A 20074-nucleotide genomic window follows, 5' to 3' on the forward strand; every position below is an offset into this window, starting at 1 on the left:
CATTAATGATGACTCCTCTGTGCTCACTAAGCTATGGAGTTCCGCAGGGTTCTGTGCTCGGACCAATTCTATTCACCGTATATATGCTTCCTTTAGGTAAGATTATCAGGAAGCACTAAATTTTCATTGCTATGCAAATGATACCCAGTTATATTTATCAATGAAGCCAGAAGAAACCAGTCAATTAAGACTGGTAGACTACAAGCATGTCTTCAGGACATAAAGACCTGGATGACTTGCAATTTTTGACGCTAAACTCAGACAAAACTGAAGTTATAGTAGTAGGTCCTAAACGTCTTAGAAACTCACTTTCTGATGACATAGCAGCTATGGATGGCATTGCGCTGGCCTCCAGCACCACTGTAAAGAATCTGGGAGTTATCTTTGACCAGGACATGTCCTTTCACTCCCATGTAAAACAAATTTCAAGGACTGCTTTTTTTCACCTACGTAATATTGCAAAAAATCCGGCATATTTTGTCTCAAAATGATGCAGAAAAACTAGTACAAGCATTCGAAACTTCCAGGCTGGATTATTGCAATTCTTTACTATCAGGCTGCCCAAATTTGTTGCTGAATATTCTCCAGTTGTTCCAGAACGCTGCAGCACGTGTTCTGACAAAAACCAGGAAGCAAGATCATATTTCTCCAATACTCGTCACTCTGCACTGGCTCCCTGTAAAGTTTAGAATAGAACTTAAAATTCTCCTCCTTACTTACAAAGCCATAAATGGCCAGGCACCTTCTTATCTTAAAGAGCTCATAGTACCTTATTGCCCTACTCGAACACTGCGTTCCCAGAATGCAGGTCTACTTATGGTTCCTAAAGTCTCCAAAAGCAGAACAGGAACCAGTGCATTTAGCTATCAAGCTCCTCTCCTGTGGAACCATCTTCCAGTCTTTGTCCGGGAGGCAGACACTGTCTCTACATTTAAGTGTAGGCTTAAAACTTTCCTCTTTGATAAAGCTTATAGTTAGGGCTGGCTCAGCCTGGTCCTGGACCAGCCCCTAGTTATGCTGCTATAGGATTAGACTGTCGGGGGACATCCAAAGATACACCGAGCTCCTCTGTCCTTCTCTCCCTCTCCATCTGCACATTTTCATGTTGTTATGTCCCACCTCACTAGGGGTAGGGAAGTAACAAAAAACAACCGGTGGAAGTGGTTGAAAAGAAGTTATTTATTCAAATCAAAGTATTCAAAATTGTTTCAAATCTCAAAAGGCAAAGGCCAAGACAACGAAAAGAGTGAGTGGGTGCTTTTCAAACAAATGAAATAATCAAAACCAAAAGAGAACTCTCCTAAAATGAGAGTTTAACTGTGTATGTAATGGTTGTGCATAATTACTGTCTACAAGCCTTCATTAAGATAATAATTCACACTATCAGGCATTACACAATGAATGACATCATATGGGTAAGTGTCAATGGAATTATCATGTGTTTGATACCCTTGAAGAAGCTTAGATAGCCAAGCTTTTATACATGTGAGAATTAGACATTCCATAGAGATTTAGTGATGGGAGGATTAAATTTCCTAGTCACTGGCATGGGACACCAGCTCCCTTAACATAGACTACAGTGAAGTACAACAGAAGTGCCCCAAAGATCTCACTCTTTCCCTTTTGTTTCTCCTTAATTTAGTTTCTTTTTCTTTCATATTCTCTTGTACTTCATCTACTCTAACAACTTCCTGGTATATGGGCCCAGCCCAGTGTTGCCTTCTTTGCCTGGTACTGAGTGGGACCTCCGAGCCCATCAGAGGGTACTGATGCCGGCATCTAGCAAGCCTTGCTAGTGGCTTTTAAGATGCTGCCTCACAATGTCTGCGTTCTAATGCCACAAATGTTAGGACTGTACTGAATTCCAAATCCAACAAACATCTGACAAACACTGCCATTATGTTTTCACTTCCAACCCAGCCAAGCAGGGGTGAGAGAATACCTCATCATCCGGCTGCCTGTTGAGAGACACAGAGAGAGAGAGCCCATGCAGAGCTCTCCCATGGGGCCGATCAAAGCCGAGAAAGCCCGAGAGTGGCCCACATGGTGCTGATCCTCTGCTTCTCCCCTCCTCCTAGTGCAACATTTTCCCTGGCAAGCTGAACTACCACATGACCCTTTTTGTTTAATGTGATGGGGGTTAATGCTTTAACATAAGACTGAAATGTTAGGTTAGGCTGTTGTGGGACGCAGCTTAGCCTGGCATGGTGCAGCTAAAGCAGACCAACCATGGAAAAACTATATGGTTCCTCTTTAGACACAAACCGGGAACACTGAGGTTTGTGCTCAGCACCTAAACCTCTTGGCCACCAGCAGCTATCCAGCAGTTTCCGATAAAACGTAATTATGTTGTTAGATTCTTTGCTGTTATAAACACAGAAAGATTAAATTTAGAAACAGGTCAAATTTAATGTCCCCTGAGTCATTAATGCTTGAAACCATTCACAAAATAGGGTTACATACCCCCAGGGAAGTGCTTATAAAGGTCAATACCATTTCTAAACACACACAGCAGAGCAGAGCTGAGCTGTACAACTGAATGCAATCTTTGTAGGCACCAGATCAAATAGGATTATAAAACATTAACTTCTCCATTAAAAATAATGATTGCTTTTTCTTATCAGTATGGTTTGAACCCAGCATCCAGGAACTTTGTAGCGACAGTGTTTTTGTTCTTGTTGTATTCTGGGGACTTGCTTCCAGTACTTGTGTACCGTGCCATGGCCTCACTGTGACTCTGTTCAGAAACACTCCTGGCAGTTAACAAAAGTGAATTCTTTTTGGAGGGTGCACAGTGTTCCTTTTGTGAAATGCAGCATGTGAGTTTGCAGCACTGTGTTGGTAGGCAAGTCCAACACTCACTGACCTAGATACATTACTAGGTATTGGACCTGTGTGATTATTGTGTGGAAGTGCAATTGTGGCAGGGGACTGACTTTTTGCTCTAAAACTATAGATGTAGATCTTATAAGCAAGTATGAGCAGCAATTCATGACTTTCATAGACCATGACCTCTGGAGAATCTAGACCTTGAACAAACAAAGCTGATCTTAACAAGGCAACATTTTAGATGCAAACTGGGCTAAAGGGCTGTCCACACCAAGTATAACAGTAACTATACCATACTTAAAAAAAAAAAAAAAAATCTCAAGTGGTTGCAGAGACCACACTTCCAAAAAATGTCCTTGCTGCAGCTGTGGAATGGTGCATTATGTCAATTTAACATCAAAGTTCTCATCTCCTTGGTGGTCTCTTTTGTTCCAACAAAATAATGAATCTTGCCAAGTTATCATACATTGCCTTGTCTGGTACATGCTGTTCCCCATTCATTTATTGTTTGCCTATTACTGTTATTTTCTTTTATGTTTTTCTTTAATGTTTTCCTTTTTCTCTTTGTGTTTCAGTTCTTAGTGATAAGGAGCTTTTTGTTCAGTTCACTCTATACTTGAAACCACAGACTGTCCCACCTTTTGTCTTACAGCTGAAGTTATGCAATATGCAGCATGCGATTCATAGCACAAATTGTTGTCAGTGACTATTAAAGTAAGTACATGGAAAATGTGAGGCTCTAATATCATGCCTCACAAGGAAAGAGGAAATCTGTCTTGACTGTCATAAGAAAGATACAATTCAAATACCTTTTCTACAGAAAACACAATCAAACAATTAGCTCAAAAGTATTGTAGGGAATTGGTTGTTTATATTTCCTTCTCATCACATTCAACAAATAAGAGAGGAGTGATCACCCTAATACATACAAATCTTCCATTTAGTGTCACAGCTTCAGTGTGACAGTGAAGGAAAATACATCCTACTTATAGGGGTGCTATACAGTTAAGATGACACACCTTTAGTTAGCCAAGTAGCTGATATGAAGTGCACAAATATAATAATAGGGGATGACTTTGACTGTACATTATGTCCAGTGGTGGACTGACTCTCAGACAATTCAATCTCAAAATGCCAAGACTGTCTTTAATATTAATAAGAAGTTTGAACTTTTGGACATATTTTAGAAATGATCACCCACTTATATGAGGTGTATGATTATCCCATACACTAGTCAAAACACAAAAGGCAGGCAGCAAATTGAATGAAAATACAACAATTAGAGGAAGACTATTGTGCAACAAAATTAGATGTGACCCGAACTGAACTTAAATCAAACAAAGTAAACCACATCATAGCACAGTTGGCAGAAATGCCCCTTTAAAATCCTTACTTTTAGCTATACCCGGTGATAATAACCTGGCAAAGGCAAATAAATAACCATCAGCTTCAGAAGACTTTATTGTTAATCTATACCATTCAAAGATAGTATTGGAAAGGTTCAGGACAGGTTACTTCTCAAATGATCTAACTTTTCCACAGAATCAGAGAATCACACAAATCTATTGGAATCCCTTATCTTCAAATTAGAAGTAGAAACAGCTGGGGAATATATGTTTGAAATAATGAAGAGATTTGATTTTGGGTCAACTCTTACATAAAGCATCTACAGCTTCCATTCTGACAAATCATTTTTGTATCTGCTCTTTTAAAATTAACAAGAGGCACGACTCAAGGAAGCCCACTGTCTCCAATTCTATTTGCTCTGTCGATAGAGCCTCTAGTAATGGCTATCGGTCTTTGATAACTAATGTATTGTGGGCACAGAGAAAATACTTGAAAATATTCCAAAACAGTCTCTCAATGTTCTGATGAGTTTCTTGTTCTTTTATTTCTTTATGTAAAATGTGAACAGTGCTTCAAATTGAATTTACAGTAATAATAGTTGTATTATTTCTCATGACACCTTGTCACATGGTGCATGTCAATGTGTTCAGAGTTATTTTTCATTCTCAGACCATTTTTAGCTCATTCATTTTGTTGAGAACGGAAGATATATAAACATCATTCCGTGTAGCTAAAAAGGACTGCAGCTTTAGCTGTTACCACATAAGCATAAAATATACATATTGCATAAGTGTGTTTGCTGTTAGATAAGCAAACTTTAGCTACAGTACATGATCAGGATGAGAGGAGTGCTGTTTGCTAATTGTACAACTCTGATTCCAAAAAAGTTTGAATGCTCTAAAAAGCATTAATATAAAGAGAATTCAATGATAAGCCAATTGTTTTTGACTCATGCTCAATTGAATACAGTACAAAGACAAGTTATTTCATGTTCCCACTGTGAAACTTAAATGTGTTTTGTAGACTTTAGACTTAGGAGTGCTTCTTTATTGATCCCAATTTGGGAAATTATTTTGTTGCAGTAGCAATTAAACATACCAACAAACACAGAATGTATACAACAGTTGTTTTAAAAACAGTAAAAAAAAGTTACAAAAAAATATAGACAGGAATAACAGCAGTTTGTTAAAAATATAAATAAGTATATGTAATTAAATATATCGTTTTATAATATGTATTATAATGTATATTTCAGAATTTCTACAATTCAAAATAATATTAAAAAATTCAGAGAATCGGACAAATTCTCTGCACATATGAGGCAAAGCCAATAACCATCATTGTATCCCAGTGACCTTCAATCCCTTAGGCAACACTGCTTTAAAAATTAACATGATTATATAAAGGAACAATTAAGAAAACCATTGTTGGTAAACACAATTTGTTGCTTCATCTACATATGTAAGTTAAGACTACCATGCAAAGCGAAAGCCATATCTAAACAACATCCAGAAACACTGTCAACTTCTCAGGGTCCCAAGCTCATCTGAAATGGACTGACCAAAGAGAACAAGTCCACATTTCAAATTGTTTCATCCAGTATCATCCAGATTGTTACAATTGTTACATAGCCTGTGTCTCTGTATGGGGATAGGTTAGCGCCCATGACATGGTTAACTTTCTCATCTGTGAAGGCACCATTAATGCTGAAAGGTGCACAGGTTTCTGATCAACATTGACTGCTATTCAGACTTGTTTATATCAGCAAGATTATACAAAGCCACATTCTGCACACACTATAACAGTGTTTTTTGTCATAAGAGTGTGGGTACTAACTACCAACTGAAAATATGCGGCATACTATGAACAGTAAAAGATGACTGATCTGTTGACCTCAGACTGAAGTCATATATAGATTAAGCATGGAAAAGAGGTTTGCTTTTAAAACTTGAAAAAAACAAAACAAACAAAAATTAGTCTCCTCAGTTATCTAATTCTTACTGAGTGTTGTTGAAAGAAACTGTGATGTAACACAGTAGTAAACAGATCTTTGACTCTTTTGTAATGTGTTGCAGTCACCAAGTGCAACACACAGCCTGGTGTGGCCTAGATTGAGCTCTCACCTTTAGTCTAGCAGAATCCAGGGAAGGAAGCACACTATCTGTTGCCTGTCACATTACTTCCCTTTTCTTCACAGGCTAGTAGTTGTTAGAAAGAACATGTGAACATATGAGGTGAAACTCTTTTTGGCGCAATGTATGTGCAATGCATGTAAATACCTTCCTGAGTTGTTTTCTTCAGGATGCGTACTTCTTTTAAGTGTTCTAAGTTTAAGGGCCCTGTCATGTTCAGTGTATGTCCTTAAATACTGTTTTGTATGTATATTCAGTGTTTAATGTTTGTAGCGGAATGTGTCACTCCAGCAATGCTGTTTTGTTAATGTGATTCCCCATTCCACTTGTATGTTAGTATTAAGCACAGTGTCTCACCTGCCAGCCAATTTGGTGACCTGCTTGAATTTAGTGGTGTAATAGCTGAGGCTGTTAAGAGCTGAATGTTGGGATGGGATTGCCATCGTGAAGAATGCACTTTGTTAGCTGTGCCTGCAATGGTAATTACCAGTTTACCTTTTGTTTTGTTTAGTTACAAATGTTTTTGTTTTTTTCACAATAATCAACAAGTTGTATCAATCTGACTTGGCAGCCAAAAATTGGATTACAGACCCTGATGCACTGCCGCCACTCATACCTGGACATTTCAAATTAACGTTATCTCAGTGCTCACAAATCTAAGGTTGCAGTCCTCTTTTTGGCCCAATTATTAAACCAAACAAAATGTAAAACTTTCAGAAATGTGATTATTTTATTGAGTTATAAGCTGCATTTATGTTAAGTTTAACTGAATACAGGACCCAAATGCCACACTTAAAGCAGAGAGGACAGAGACTGGAGAAGGTTCAATGTCTTTTAATCTTCCTTATTGTCAAAGACAGACTAAGGCAGTCATTTCAGAGATTGGGTTGATCTTAAAGAGGAGGAGGCTGGATGGGTGTTTTCCTTCCAGGACACGGAACTGACAGGGCATGGATGAGGACAGGTGAGGGCAAGGCGTCTGAGCAGGTATTTAGCTGATTCTACTGGGTCTCTGTTACCACCTAGATGAACGGACGATTTGAATGAATACTGCATGGAGAGCCAGGGCTTATACGGTATACTGTGATGGCAGGTGATGCTTGATTGAATGATTGAATGCAGCTGCTCTCCAGAAGGAGGGGATCCTGTCAGCCACACACCTGCAGGGAGACACACGAACATTAGACAGACATGGTAGAGACAGACACAAAGGGAAAAAAACGGATGAAATTGCGGGTCCTAACATTTTATTCTTTTGGTATGTCACAACATAAGTTACACTCGAAGTCAAATGTTTTGTTTAATTCTTCTTCAATAATTGATTGATTGATTGATGAATTATTTGTAACCATTGTTGCACTGTGTAACTAATTATACATTTGACATGATGTTGGTATGACCTCTAACTGTTTACTGCAGGTCAGCAGTAACATGCAACAAGGGATGCTGTCTGCCAGACCAAGACACACTGTTGGACTCAGCATCATGTCAAAGGTGCAAATTTGTAGCCTGATATATTAGGACCACTTTTAGCTACAACGTGATGCAGCCTTTACTTTTATTTATACTGCAATATTGCCATGTATTTGTTTTACATGTAACACTGAATCTGCCACCTTTTACAGGTCATCTTAGTGACCCGATGAGGAAGGAAGTTATTGCTTGGCATCTGTCATGCCTCAATCAAGTGATGACCTCAAGACAACACGGTGGCCAGCAGCATTAAAAAAGACTTGGTATCAATAACAACATGGATAGATAGAGGTATTACAGCCATATACACACAGACAGAGGAGAATATTTTTTCCAACTCCATCATCAAGTTTGCAGACAACACCACGGTTATACTGTAGGCCTGATCAACAACAACGACGAGTCAGCCTACAGCGATGACATTCAGCAGCTGGTGATGTGGTGCACCAACAACAACCTGACCCTCAACACCAAGAACACCAAGGAGCCCATTGTGTACCACAGGAAAACCAAAGGCTGCAGTCACACACCCATTCACATTGATGAGGCTGAGTTTGAATGTGTCTCCAGCATCAAGTTCCTGGGCGTCCACATCTCTGAGGACCTCTCCTGGACCCTCAACTCCTCCACCTTGATAAATAAGGCTCAACAGCACCTCTACTTCCTGAGAAAAGTTAACCTGGCTTGTCAAATCCTGGTCAACTTCTACTGCTGCACCATTGAGAGCATGCTGACCAACTGCATCTCAGTATGGTACGGCAGCTGCACAGTCTCCGAGCGAAAAACCCTGCAACAGGTGGTGAAAACCGCCCAGTACATCACCGGTGCCTAGCTAACTGCCATTGAGGACCTCCAGTGCAAACGGTGTCTAAGAAGGGCACTCAGCATCAGCAGTGACAGCTTCCACCCCAACCATGGACTGTTTGCCCCCCTACCATCTGGTAGGAGGTTCAGGAGCCTCCGTTCCCACACCAGCAGGCACAGGAACAGCTTGTTCCCCAGAGCTGTTACCCTGCTGAAGTCTTTCCACCAGCACTCTGACGATGACAATGAAGTTGAATCTAATCTAATCTAATGTAATGTTAACTGGTTCACTCCTCAGGTTGTTGGAGTATCTTTTCCTCAGGTGCCCCCCAAGTTCTTTTATTGGCACTGTAAGGGCCCCACTCCTCTCCTTGGCAAAAAGATGTTTGAATTCCTATAGGGATCCTTACAGAAGTTAGCTCTTGCCTGCTCCTTTTTCTTATTCTTCTTTATCAGGATTTCTGCTTGTCACAAATTGTGACTCCATGCTTTATTCCAGCTTGCAGTATATTGATTCCCTCCTTTTTTTCTCATCCTTGGCTTTCTTCCACTGCTTCCACTAGAATTGTGTATGACATTCCCCATCTTCTTCAGGTTTCTTTCCACAGGTCCCTTCCTTTTAGAAGTGGGACAAGGTCTGTGTTTGTTGTTTCCCCAGTCTTTTTTCTTCCAAGATTTAGGCAACAAGATTTACTGTTTTCGAGATTCCTTTTCACCACTGATTGTGGCTCGCTGGGTTCTGGGCTTGGTAGATCTTTGCTTGTGTTTGGTGTGCTGACACCCTGTGGGCTGTGGTGGATATCCTGCCACTGAGCTTCATTTGTTTGATTTGACCTGCCTCTTAAATAGAACTGGTCAATGCAATGCACTTCGCCAAGCTCTCCGAAGCACTTCTCCTGCCCTGATGAATTTTAAGACCCCTGTTTGAGGTTACCCTTTTCTAACCATAAATCCATAAAGGTGCATATAGTGGCACTATAACTCAGCTGTGCTCACCACCATCTTGTCAGAGACACGTAAACACATTTTCAAATGTGTATTTTATATATCTTTGTTAAACTTTGTGGTCTTGAACCTTATAGCCACAGACCACATCTGCCATATTGCCCCCCCCCCCCCCCCCCCCCCCCCCCAGACACTCTCACACTCACATGCATTCACATGTGCAACATGCTTGCTGCCTGCTTGTTAGTGTAATTGCTTGTATTATAGCTGCTTGTGTTGAAGTTGGACGATAGATGTTTGTTAATGGAAGGATTATCAATTGTTCATAAGTATTGTTGAAATCAAATAAACCCTGTTGTAAATTTACAGAGCAGTTGTCTGTGATTATTTGTACATATATGTTGCTGTAACACCTGGTTCCAAGGGTCAGTGCTTGGATTCAACCCCTCACTCTTCACCTGATAAACTGAAATAGTATTTTGAACACTGGCATTTTAGGTGAACAGGTTTTCCACAGTTGATCATTGGTCCCTGATCTCAGGTCTCATTATTATTAATTCATATTAAACAGTTTATAAGTATTAATGCAGTTACTGGTATCAATAACTACTATTCTCAGTATCTGTGAATAACCAAACCTGCTACCAGATCCCAACAAGATTTATAATTTTATTTGGGCCTGTGGGGAAGCCTGAACAGAGTAGCTTGGAAGTGGTAGCATGAAATTCATGTAACTAAACATATGTACAAAACATAAAGAATTAAATGAACAGCTAATTTGGATAATCTGAACAAAACTTAGTCCATAGTAATACATCTTAATTCAATTTAATATCACATGCACACAGCTACATTCTGACACCCAACCCCCATAACAGCCAAAAAGCAACTGCCCCTTCCATCGGCATGAGGCAATCTTGTCTGTACCATACATGATGCAGGTGACTACTTTTCCTGACAACATAGAAGTGATGAAGGTATTCATTGACCTCCAAGTAGAAGTTCTCCAAGTAGTAGAATGTATTGTCAGTAGTAACTGACAATACATTTACTATTTACCATAGATCTGCAACCATACATACACAGATCACAATCAATAAATAACACATACTTATTGGCTCAGGATTAAAAATAGTGTTACTTTATGTTGGAAAATTGAAGTATAATTTGAATTGGTGTTATGGATTTACTATTTCTTTTGGATTGTCACTGCTGTGGCAACACAGTAGTGGTATGGCATTCCTCGCAGTATGTGAAGTCTACGCAGGGAGCATTGCAAATAATCTCCCCAATGGAAATTAAGTCAGAAATAAAGAGAGTCAAAGGTGCAGACATACAAGCCAGAATCAGAAGTCGATAGCAACAGCAGAGGAATGAGTTAACGCTTGGGTGCTGTAGCTGTCAGTTGATGACTTGTGCCTTGGAGTGTACCGTTGGAAAACCAAGTAGACTACATGTGAAGATGCCCTAACATGCAACCAGGACAATCAATATTGTGAAAACTGTTTTAGTTTTCAACTGAAAACATGCAGTACTGACAGTGACTAAAATGAGGAAAAGTTCTCATTAAATATAGTTTTGTTTTTACAACAAGTATTGTGAGATAAATGAGGCACATAGATTGCATTTTTACATAAGGAATTTAAGTCTGTCCCCTCTGAATGGAACAATTGTCACAACTGTCACTACAGTGATTGTGTCTTTACCATCATATTGCTAGGAAAATAAAATGGTAATTCAGTCCACTTAGTTTATATGATGGATTGTCTCTGTTTGCTTCCCAATTGTATAACAGACAGAAATACCTTCTCACAGGTCAATTCAAAGACGAGTTTAGCATTTTTATTTTATGAGCATTGATGACAAAAACAATCTGCTGCTGTACCTTTTCCCTCTGTAATCCTTTGAAGTGCTGCAGTTGTCCACTATTTACACATACACAATCCCCTTTATTAGTCACACAACAACTACATACATGCATCACACCGCAGGCACTGAAGAGCCACTGGTAACACAGCAAGATTTGAACCCGGGACCTTCTAGCTGTGAGGCAACAGCGTTACCACCGTTCCACCGTGCCACACATAAGAAGTAACGAGTAACAAGCCAAATGTCAGTAAGTATAACTGCATTTTGCAAAAGTAATCACATTTGTAGTTACCATTAAAATTAGTGGAACAACAGTAATGTGTTCCTTTGAAATGCCTTACTCCCCCACAGGTCACACGAATATTCTATTAATATATTCTCAGAATTCAGCAAAACTGGAATTACTTGACAGGTATGTCAGAATTTCTCATGAATGCAATGTCATTGCTCTATTTGCTTTTAAGGTCAATTTTGAGACTGGGGCATTTGATCGGTAGATGTATTCAGTAAAGAATACGAAGAGCAGGTGGCAGAGGTGTACAAAAACTGCATTAGTTTTTAGGCTTTTACTTGCTTTTCTCACATGTTCAGTCCTGCATGCTCTGCTTCTACGGGTAATAACACGTCCTTGACTTTGACAGCAGATTTTAAATATCTGACAGAAAAGGAGTTCAGGAGTCTGCACATCCAGGGATGGTGAGAGACTCAATTCCACCTGCAGACAGCTGGGTTAATAAGTCTATCCAATATTTGTGTTTTGTAACTTTTTGAAGCGAAGCAATATCGAGCAGATCAACCCATGACTCATAAAATTAGACCCGCTAATAAACAAGTTTCACCCATGGAAACTGAAGAAAAAGGATGAAAAGTCCTGAAATGAAGCTTTTGAATACCCCGAGTCACACAGACACTGCTCTCGCTTTTTTGCTTGCTGTTTCTGCTTTGCGTTATACTGTAAATTAACACAAACATCGCACGATGATGAGTGGCTACACTAGCTGGTTTTCAGTACTGATACCGACGCGTCCGCCAGCGCCTCCACAAGAAGCCGCTGCTAATAGCCGCTTCAAGCTAGCTACATACTACCAGGTCAGGACAGGAAGTAGGTGGATATTTTCTTCAAATTAAAAGTCCCACTGCTGTTTGCGGACTACACGAATGACTGAATGCAGAAAGTGTCCTTATCTTGAAACAACAAACATACCGGAAGTGGACGTTTTCATTGCCGCTAACTAACCTCCATCATCGCTGCCAATAACCTCACAGTTGAAGGAGGGACTTTGTGGAGCGCTGCGTTGGTGGATATTGTAGGCTACAGTCAGACAGGAGGACTAGGGACTTGAAGAAAAGCACTTTTCGGAATTTCAAAGAATCACAGGCTATTTTCCCCAGACGACATCGCACAGCAGACAAACAACAGATCGATAAACATGAAGAATCCTCTGTACTGGGCTATGCTGGTCGGGATGACCATCCTGCTGATGGAGCAAGGTAAGTGATGGATTTTGTCAACCTTGGAGCAATAGTTATCGCTGTCTCCGACTCTGTTTGTATGGGACTGTTTGTCTCTGTGTCAGTTGCGTTATGCATGTCGCGGACAGTCTCTGAGCCCGCGTTTGACATCGGGATGCTTGTCAACTAAGCCGCAGCTCCAATTAAGCGATTAGCGAAGTGCAGTTGAGCTGTCTTGGTGCCAGTGGCCTGACTCTATCGTTAAGTGGTTGCTTTGGATGTATTTTTACATCAGTTATATTCGGCTGCAGCCTTTTCTCTGAAAGTTTAATCCCGTGAGGGTAATTGGAAGCAGTAGTGTTGCTTTGGTTGTCCACTTTGCAAATGCAAAAAAATAAAAAAAAATTAAAAAAAATGAAAAAATTCTTTTTTTTTTTGAGAAAAAAGGAAAGAAAAAGAAGAAAAAGGCTAAGACGCTCCTCCGTGCAGCCTTCAGTCACACAGCTCTTAATTTCAGTGCACCTGCAGTTCAAACTGAGCAGTTGTCCTTTTTGCGCTTGTTGCTCCTTCTGCGGATCATGTTAAAGCCAAATCTCACGGACCGGAGGTCTTGCCCGTTGATTAAGTGTTAGTTCTTAATCCACACTGACTGCGTGGTCAGGTCGTCCAAGTTAAGCCCAGTATTTTCCTGGCAGGCAAGAGGTCTTTGCTGTTGGAGGGGGTGGGGGGTGGGGGGGGGGTGGGGGGGGTGGGGGGTGGGGGGGGGGGGGGCAGTGAAGCAGCTCAGTCTTTCTGACCTTGTTTACACCTGACATTAAAAATTCAATCCAGGAACTAGATTGTGGTTAGATTGAGGACCGCTTAAAAACGTGCAAAGAAAAGACCTGAGGAAAATGAAAACTGCTCCTTCAGAAGCCCCAAACAGCCTATTCTATATTTACCTTTATTTTTCTTGAAGTTCCAGCACCAGCCTACACAATAAGATGTGGACTCAAGGAAAGATTAATGCTGTTAAATTCTCCTTGTCTTTGATAATGACCCTTCTCATCAGAAGTGAATGGTTAAATAATTAAATAGATAAAGAGACAAATGAATGAAGTGGATGAATCAATGAATGCAGGAAGGATGGAAGGGGATTTGTTTCTCATCAGCTCTCCACACCTGACTGTGTTATTTGGCCAGCAGCCCTTGGTCTTTACAGATGTGTTGTCTGCTGCACAAAATGCTGCCCTCCAGAGCCAAAGTCCTGGCCAGTATGTGAAACGTCAAACTCCTGCGCAGAAAAATGAAGCCGCTAACAATTCATATTTAAAAAAATAAAAGGTCACAGGTTTACCGCTTTGATAATGATTGATGTTGTCTAGTTGAAGTATACTGACTAAAGAATTCTGCCTTTTGATGAATGTAAACAAATTTAAGGCAGCTGTTTTTATCCCCCTTGCCAAATACCATCTTCAGATGTACTGAATGAAGGTTGCACTAAATACCATCAGCTCCACTGCTTAAGTGAAAATGATGTTATGTGGCACACAGTTTTAGCATCTAAAGCTCTGAAAAAACTGTGGCACAGAATCTTTGCACTTTTCAACCTAATTATATATTTGAGATATGTCAGTGGTAAGAAAAAGATGGAATTAATCAAGTGACTCACTTTGTGTGGTTTAGTAGACCAGAGAGAGCTTGTTTTATCCTCCACTTCATAAAATTCAGCACATACTGTCACTGTTAATACCATGTATCATTACTTATGTTGCAAAGTAGTGTAGTCATTATATTGCAGGCAGGAAATGGTGTCAAGTGTAAGAAAACCTCTGTGTGGCTGACAACATTTTGAAAAATACACAAATTATCACTGGAAAAGGCAGCCAGGGAGATAGCATTTTGTTTTGTGCCACACTGCTGCACTATTAAAAATCTCTGCTTTTAATACACCTGGAAAAATTGTCCCTTTCCCACTTTTTCAAGGCCAATCCATTCTCCAGACAGCACCAACATTGTGCTGAAGTCATTTGCATATCATCAGATCTCTTGCAGAATCAGAGATATGTTAGATTAGATTAGATGAAATTTAAATGGTCTCCATAGGGAAACTGGGTCATTGCAGAAACAGAATAGGGCACAGATAAGGACGATGACAATTGACTGATGAGATAACAAATAAACAAAGCAAGAGAACATATGGAGGATAATAAATGAATGAAAGAGGTGAGCAGACGTATGCAGGCTACATACAGTATGAGCGCATCACTAGCTGTCACAGTAAAAGCCTATAATACATGTTTAGGGTTGCGGGGTTGAATAGCATTTAATCAAATCAGAATTCCTTTAAATCTCCAGTTAAGCCCAATATGGTTTAGTTTAGTTAAAAATAACAAAACCTCAAATATTCACATCAGGTCTGTAATCACCTTTTGTTGTCTGAGAAGGCAGAAATGTTACTGTTTTTAATGGTGGCCAGTCCAGATGACTCATCTTGAGTAAGGTTTCTTTTGCAAACAAACAGTCTTTGGCCAAGTACAGACACCAGCTTTCAGAGAGCTCATTAACCAGACAACGGCTAGGAGTTTCATTTGGGCCTTAAAGCATGTTACTTATGGAATTAACATTAATTAACACCAGCAATGTTTGTCATTTTAACCAGCAAAATCATTGGTTGCCAGTGGTTAAAAATGAAAAGACTGTGAACATTGCTTGAATGCTCTGAACATTTCTCTTTGCTAATCAAAAAGACGAGCAGGGAGGAAAAGTTTGCTAAGAAATGCTTTAGCACTGGAATTTGGGATTTAGGTAAATTATAATTTTTTGTCCAAAATGGAACTAGCTATCTGAACCAAACCCTCATTATGACACAACGTTGAGATTTCCAAGTAGTGATTATTATGACTTCTTTTACATTACTCAGTTCAACCCCATTGTATCAATATGGGAAAAGCTACCAAGAATGCTGTCATCATTGTTTTAACATTCAGGACTGTGAGTCTATTTTTAAAATAGAAAGTAGCTGTTACAGTAGCTCCTCTCGTGGTCTGATCTGATTATGATCACACATTGAAGCAGCTTGTGCACATTGTGACTGCTCATGAGAAAATAATATTTTAGCATGTATACAGATGTGTAGACAATATGCAGACCCTGCTCATCAGAGCTGTTGGAGTTAGGTGGATGTAGAAAGCTGGGTAGAGGAAAACAATCCAGATCGATTGATAGAGACAGCAAGAAGCACCTAGGCTGAAGTGCTCTACTGGCTGGCTGGCTGAGCTTGCAGCCACTGTGGCAGGAAGCACTGTACATCTGGATGGCAGTCGACATGAATAAGTGCTTGAAGCGTTTCTTGGTGCACCTCGAGGGGATGAGCCGCAGGCTAAAATTGCTGTGGGGCTGTGTCAGCTCACTGGAGAGAGGGTGGGAGGCTTTGTCCAAAATGAAGATCAGTTCAGTTTCCTGTTGATGTATTTTGCAGCATACTTTTTTTTTCTCTCTCTCTTTCTTTTTTTTTTTTTTTAATGTAACAATACTTTCCAGGACACAATTGACATCATGCAAGGTGCATCATAGTGTCATGCAGTCCTTTGGCTTTCTCATGTGCAATGGGAAAATACGTGTGAATATGTCAAGGTCAACTTCACAGTCCCCCTTACTAACTACAGTCTTTCATTATTTTCTACCATCTAATATGCTTGGCACTGACGGTTATATACATTTACCATGGCAGAACTGATTCACACTTGACACCGGAGTCACATATGAAAAGCAATACAACAAAGTGTGCCAGGAATCAGTTGTGTGGATCTTTTCACGTTTTCTGTAAGGTGAGGCGGCTCAAGCAAAGAGGACCTCCTGTTTTTCTACAGCTAGTTGTACTGTTCCTGCCACTGGATTGAATATGCAATTGGCTTCCAGAATGTTTCCTGAAACAGTTGATCCTCTTCCACGAGAACCGAATGAGCAGACTCAGACATGTGAAGAGTAGGTGGGGAACAATCAGATGCTGACATCAGTGGGCGTTCTGTTTTTCAGCAAGAGGGAAAAAAAAGTTGCAAAAAAGCAAGCAAACAAAAACAACAACAAAACATCCCAAAATCAAACTGTCCCAAAAAGAAGCAGCAAATTTGTCTTTTCCTAACAAAGAAGAGAACAGCATTTCTTTTCAAAGTATTAATCCAGCTTAAGATAAACACTGGTAATGAGGCAGCCCCATTGTCTAACCAGGCTGCCTCCCTCCCTCTGTCTCTGTATGTGGCTGGGAGAAGACAGTGCTGGCTGTGTTGCCAGGATGCAGCACAAACTCTTGTTTTTTTTGTTTTTTTTTCCTCCAAGACCCTCGCAGGCCTGTGTATTGTGCACTTGTCCTTCCTCCATCAGCCTGTGTCAGCCAAAGACGAGAATTATAGCCGGTTAGAATGAAATTTGGAGCAACAGCTGTTATTGGATGACCAGCGAAGAGAGCAGGGACGGATAGGGCTGTTGGTATGGGAGCCTTGGTGTACTGTTGTATGCAACCTTTTGTTAAAGCCATTAAGATCATTGTTGATGGACAGAGTTCTCCCCTTATCGCAGGGCAACAGCCACTCTGTAGGGATCTCAAAGCAAAAGAGGCAGAGCTGTTCCTGCAAAAAAATGTCTTTGTCTGTCTCTCAGTGCACAGTTTGCATAAAACCTGAGAGCAGAGTATAGAGACAGACCAGACAGATGGGCGACAGTGGCAGGTAGATATTGCCACCTGTGTACAGTGGCGTGATACCAAAATGTGATAAATGAATGACATGTAAATTTGCTGTGAGATGCTATTAAAGCCAGGTGTCTTCTGCTGAGAGTCCAGGTGAAGACACCGCTATATTAAGATGCTTTGACATGTATATTTGAACATGAAGCACTGGAATGCATCTTTTTGATGCACTTTCCATGAACCTACCTCATATACCTTTACTCCAGATAATGATGCACCACACTGTGCACTACAAAGACTGGCATGAGCCTACTACATACAGCTATGAACTGCAGTATGTACAGCCTGGAGTCTATGAATGAGAGCAAATGCGTAATTCCTTCACATTCATTTCATTGCAAAGCAGGCATTTTATAAGCCTAAACTGCACTGCAGAAAAGACATTCTGTTATTCAAAGGGCCTCACTTAGGCTAACAGGTAACTCAGACCCAGATTTCAGATTTCAAGAGTTTCTAGTTTCTTTTGATGTCCATCATTTGCCCGCCTCACAAAGCAGATATGATTGTATATGCTTGTAGAAATCAGCACTGACTGTTTTAGGCGTGTATATTATTTGGGAGAAATGTAATCCCTGTAGGTAGCTGTCGAAATCACACATATTATATAATATATATTAAACTTAGTATTTGTATCTATAATGATCGATGAAGGATCCCCGTTTCACTTTCATACTAAAGCTTAGATAGGTGGAATCAATTAATACAAACACCCAGTTTCTCCTTTTTTTCAATTTCTGACCTTAGTCAGCCTGGTGGAGGAACTGGCTGGTGATGACGACATCTTCCTTAGCACCACAGACGTGGCCAAATTAACCTGCTATGGGGCCACGGTGCAAAAATGTGTTGTCGTGCCCCTACTGCCCCGCACTATGCACTGCAGGTGGCAGACTGATTATTTCGCACAGTTCTTTCGAGCTGAAACCATCAATGGCTTAGTTAGAAAGAAAATCAAGATAGATTAGCATTAAGAAAGAAATGAAAGAAATTAGGAAGGAAGTGGTCTGGAAGTGGCTCAAATGGGTAAACAGAGTGGTACCTGCAGCAGGAAAGCCTCCTCCTATGGGTCTAGGGCCAGCCCAAGACAGTGACACCAGGTGAGCTATTTAAAAAAGTCTATTAATATATTGAATAAAAGAATTAATGGGCTCCTTTCTGAGTGGTCTGGGAGTGTCAGAACATCAAGCCTCAACAATTGACAGCCTGACGGTTGAGCCCTTACTTAAAAGACATTAGTAATAATAATCAAGATGGTAATAAAATAAAAAAAATAATTAACAGAAGGTCAGGGCTGCCTTCCTTGTAGACCTCCCCCTGGAGCTCCCCCTGCTGCTTGGGGACTGGACAGGAAGCCTTAAAGCCAATGTCCTTGGGAGTTCCTCTGCCCACCTCATACTACTGCTGCTGTGTATTAACAGTATTATCATCATTACAAGGTAACATTAGAGATGGTCGTAGAGTGGTGGTGGTGATCAGTGTGATAATTATAGTTGTTTTTTGTTGAAATTTTTGTCTTTCCTCTTCTTTTGTTATGTAGTCCAACTCACCTCTGATATTGTTACTGTCATGCCCTGCATGTATATTAGCATGCTTCACACAGCATGCCTTTTATACATGAAGACATATGAAGACAATTACTTTATCCCCATTTTTCATATCAGTTGCTCCATTTTTTACTTTGGACTTGGCAAGCAGTTTTCTCTTATTATGCTTTTATTTTTTGGATGTTTTATTTTTTCTTCTGTCCTACAACCCTTTTATTCTCCCTTTCATTTCTTCTCCTTTCTCATGTCACATTTTTCTTACCTTCTTCTTTGAAGTCATACAGTTCATGTCACACGTTTGTCAAGAGAAAAGCAAATTAATTAACACCATAGTTGATATTTAACTGTTAAAGTTTGTTTATTTTCACTCTTCTGTAAATTTACTGAATTGTATTTATCCAGTCACAAATTATAATTGATTATAAAGATAATGTAGAATAATGTATAATGTTAGATAATGTAGGCTTGCATAGCTAGGGTCTTAAAACTGAAAAATAAGTGAATTAAGTAAATACACGTTTGACACTCTACAACACCAGGGCCACACAATTAGATGTAAATTCCTATTCAAATCTGCAATAAATCAAATTACAGTACGTACAAACAACTGATGATGAAGTGAGCCTGGTCTGCCACTTCCCTCCATGATGTTCCAGCCCTAACCCCAGTTGAACAGTCCTGAGCACAGTGACAGCTTAATACAGGGCCAAGCCTGTATGAACTGATGGATGCCTCAGTAGCTGCTGATGGTTGTTTCAGATGGGAATTATCAAAAAAGGTAGCTGCATTTTACAAAGTAGGAAAAGTGTTAAGCAATAGTCAAGAATGACTTCACTTTATGTCCTCCACTAGAGGAGAATGTGCAGCCTATTGCTATCATAATAAACTAATTTACTCTAATATTATACTAAGCAAATTTTAAATTCAGGTAACTATGGACCAATAATTTATGTTTT

General features: G+C 40.0%; 1 protein-coding gene across 1 annotated transcript in view; it reads left to right on the forward strand.

Annotated features, from left to right (window-relative positions):
• The first annotated feature begins 12674 nt into the window (after nt 1–12674).
• ntm (neurotrimin) overlaps nt 12675–20074 on the forward strand; it is a 474791-nt gene continuing 467391 nt past the window's right edge. Inside the window, exon 1 of the mRNA XM_070982322.1 lies at nt 12675–12890. Coding sequence (XP_070838423.1) covers nt 12830–12890 — 61 coding nt within the window. The 5' untranslated portion in view covers nt 12675–12829. The remainder of the gene's footprint in view (nt 12891–20074) is intronic.

This window comes from Chaetodon trifascialis, chromosome 16 (assembly GCF_039877785.1).
Source record: "Chaetodon trifascialis isolate fChaTrf1 chromosome 16, fChaTrf1.hap1, whole genome shotgun sequence".
In the NCBI taxonomy this organism is placed as follows: Eukaryota; Metazoa; Chordata; class Actinopteri; order Chaetodontiformes; family Chaetodontidae; genus Chaetodon; species Chaetodon trifascialis.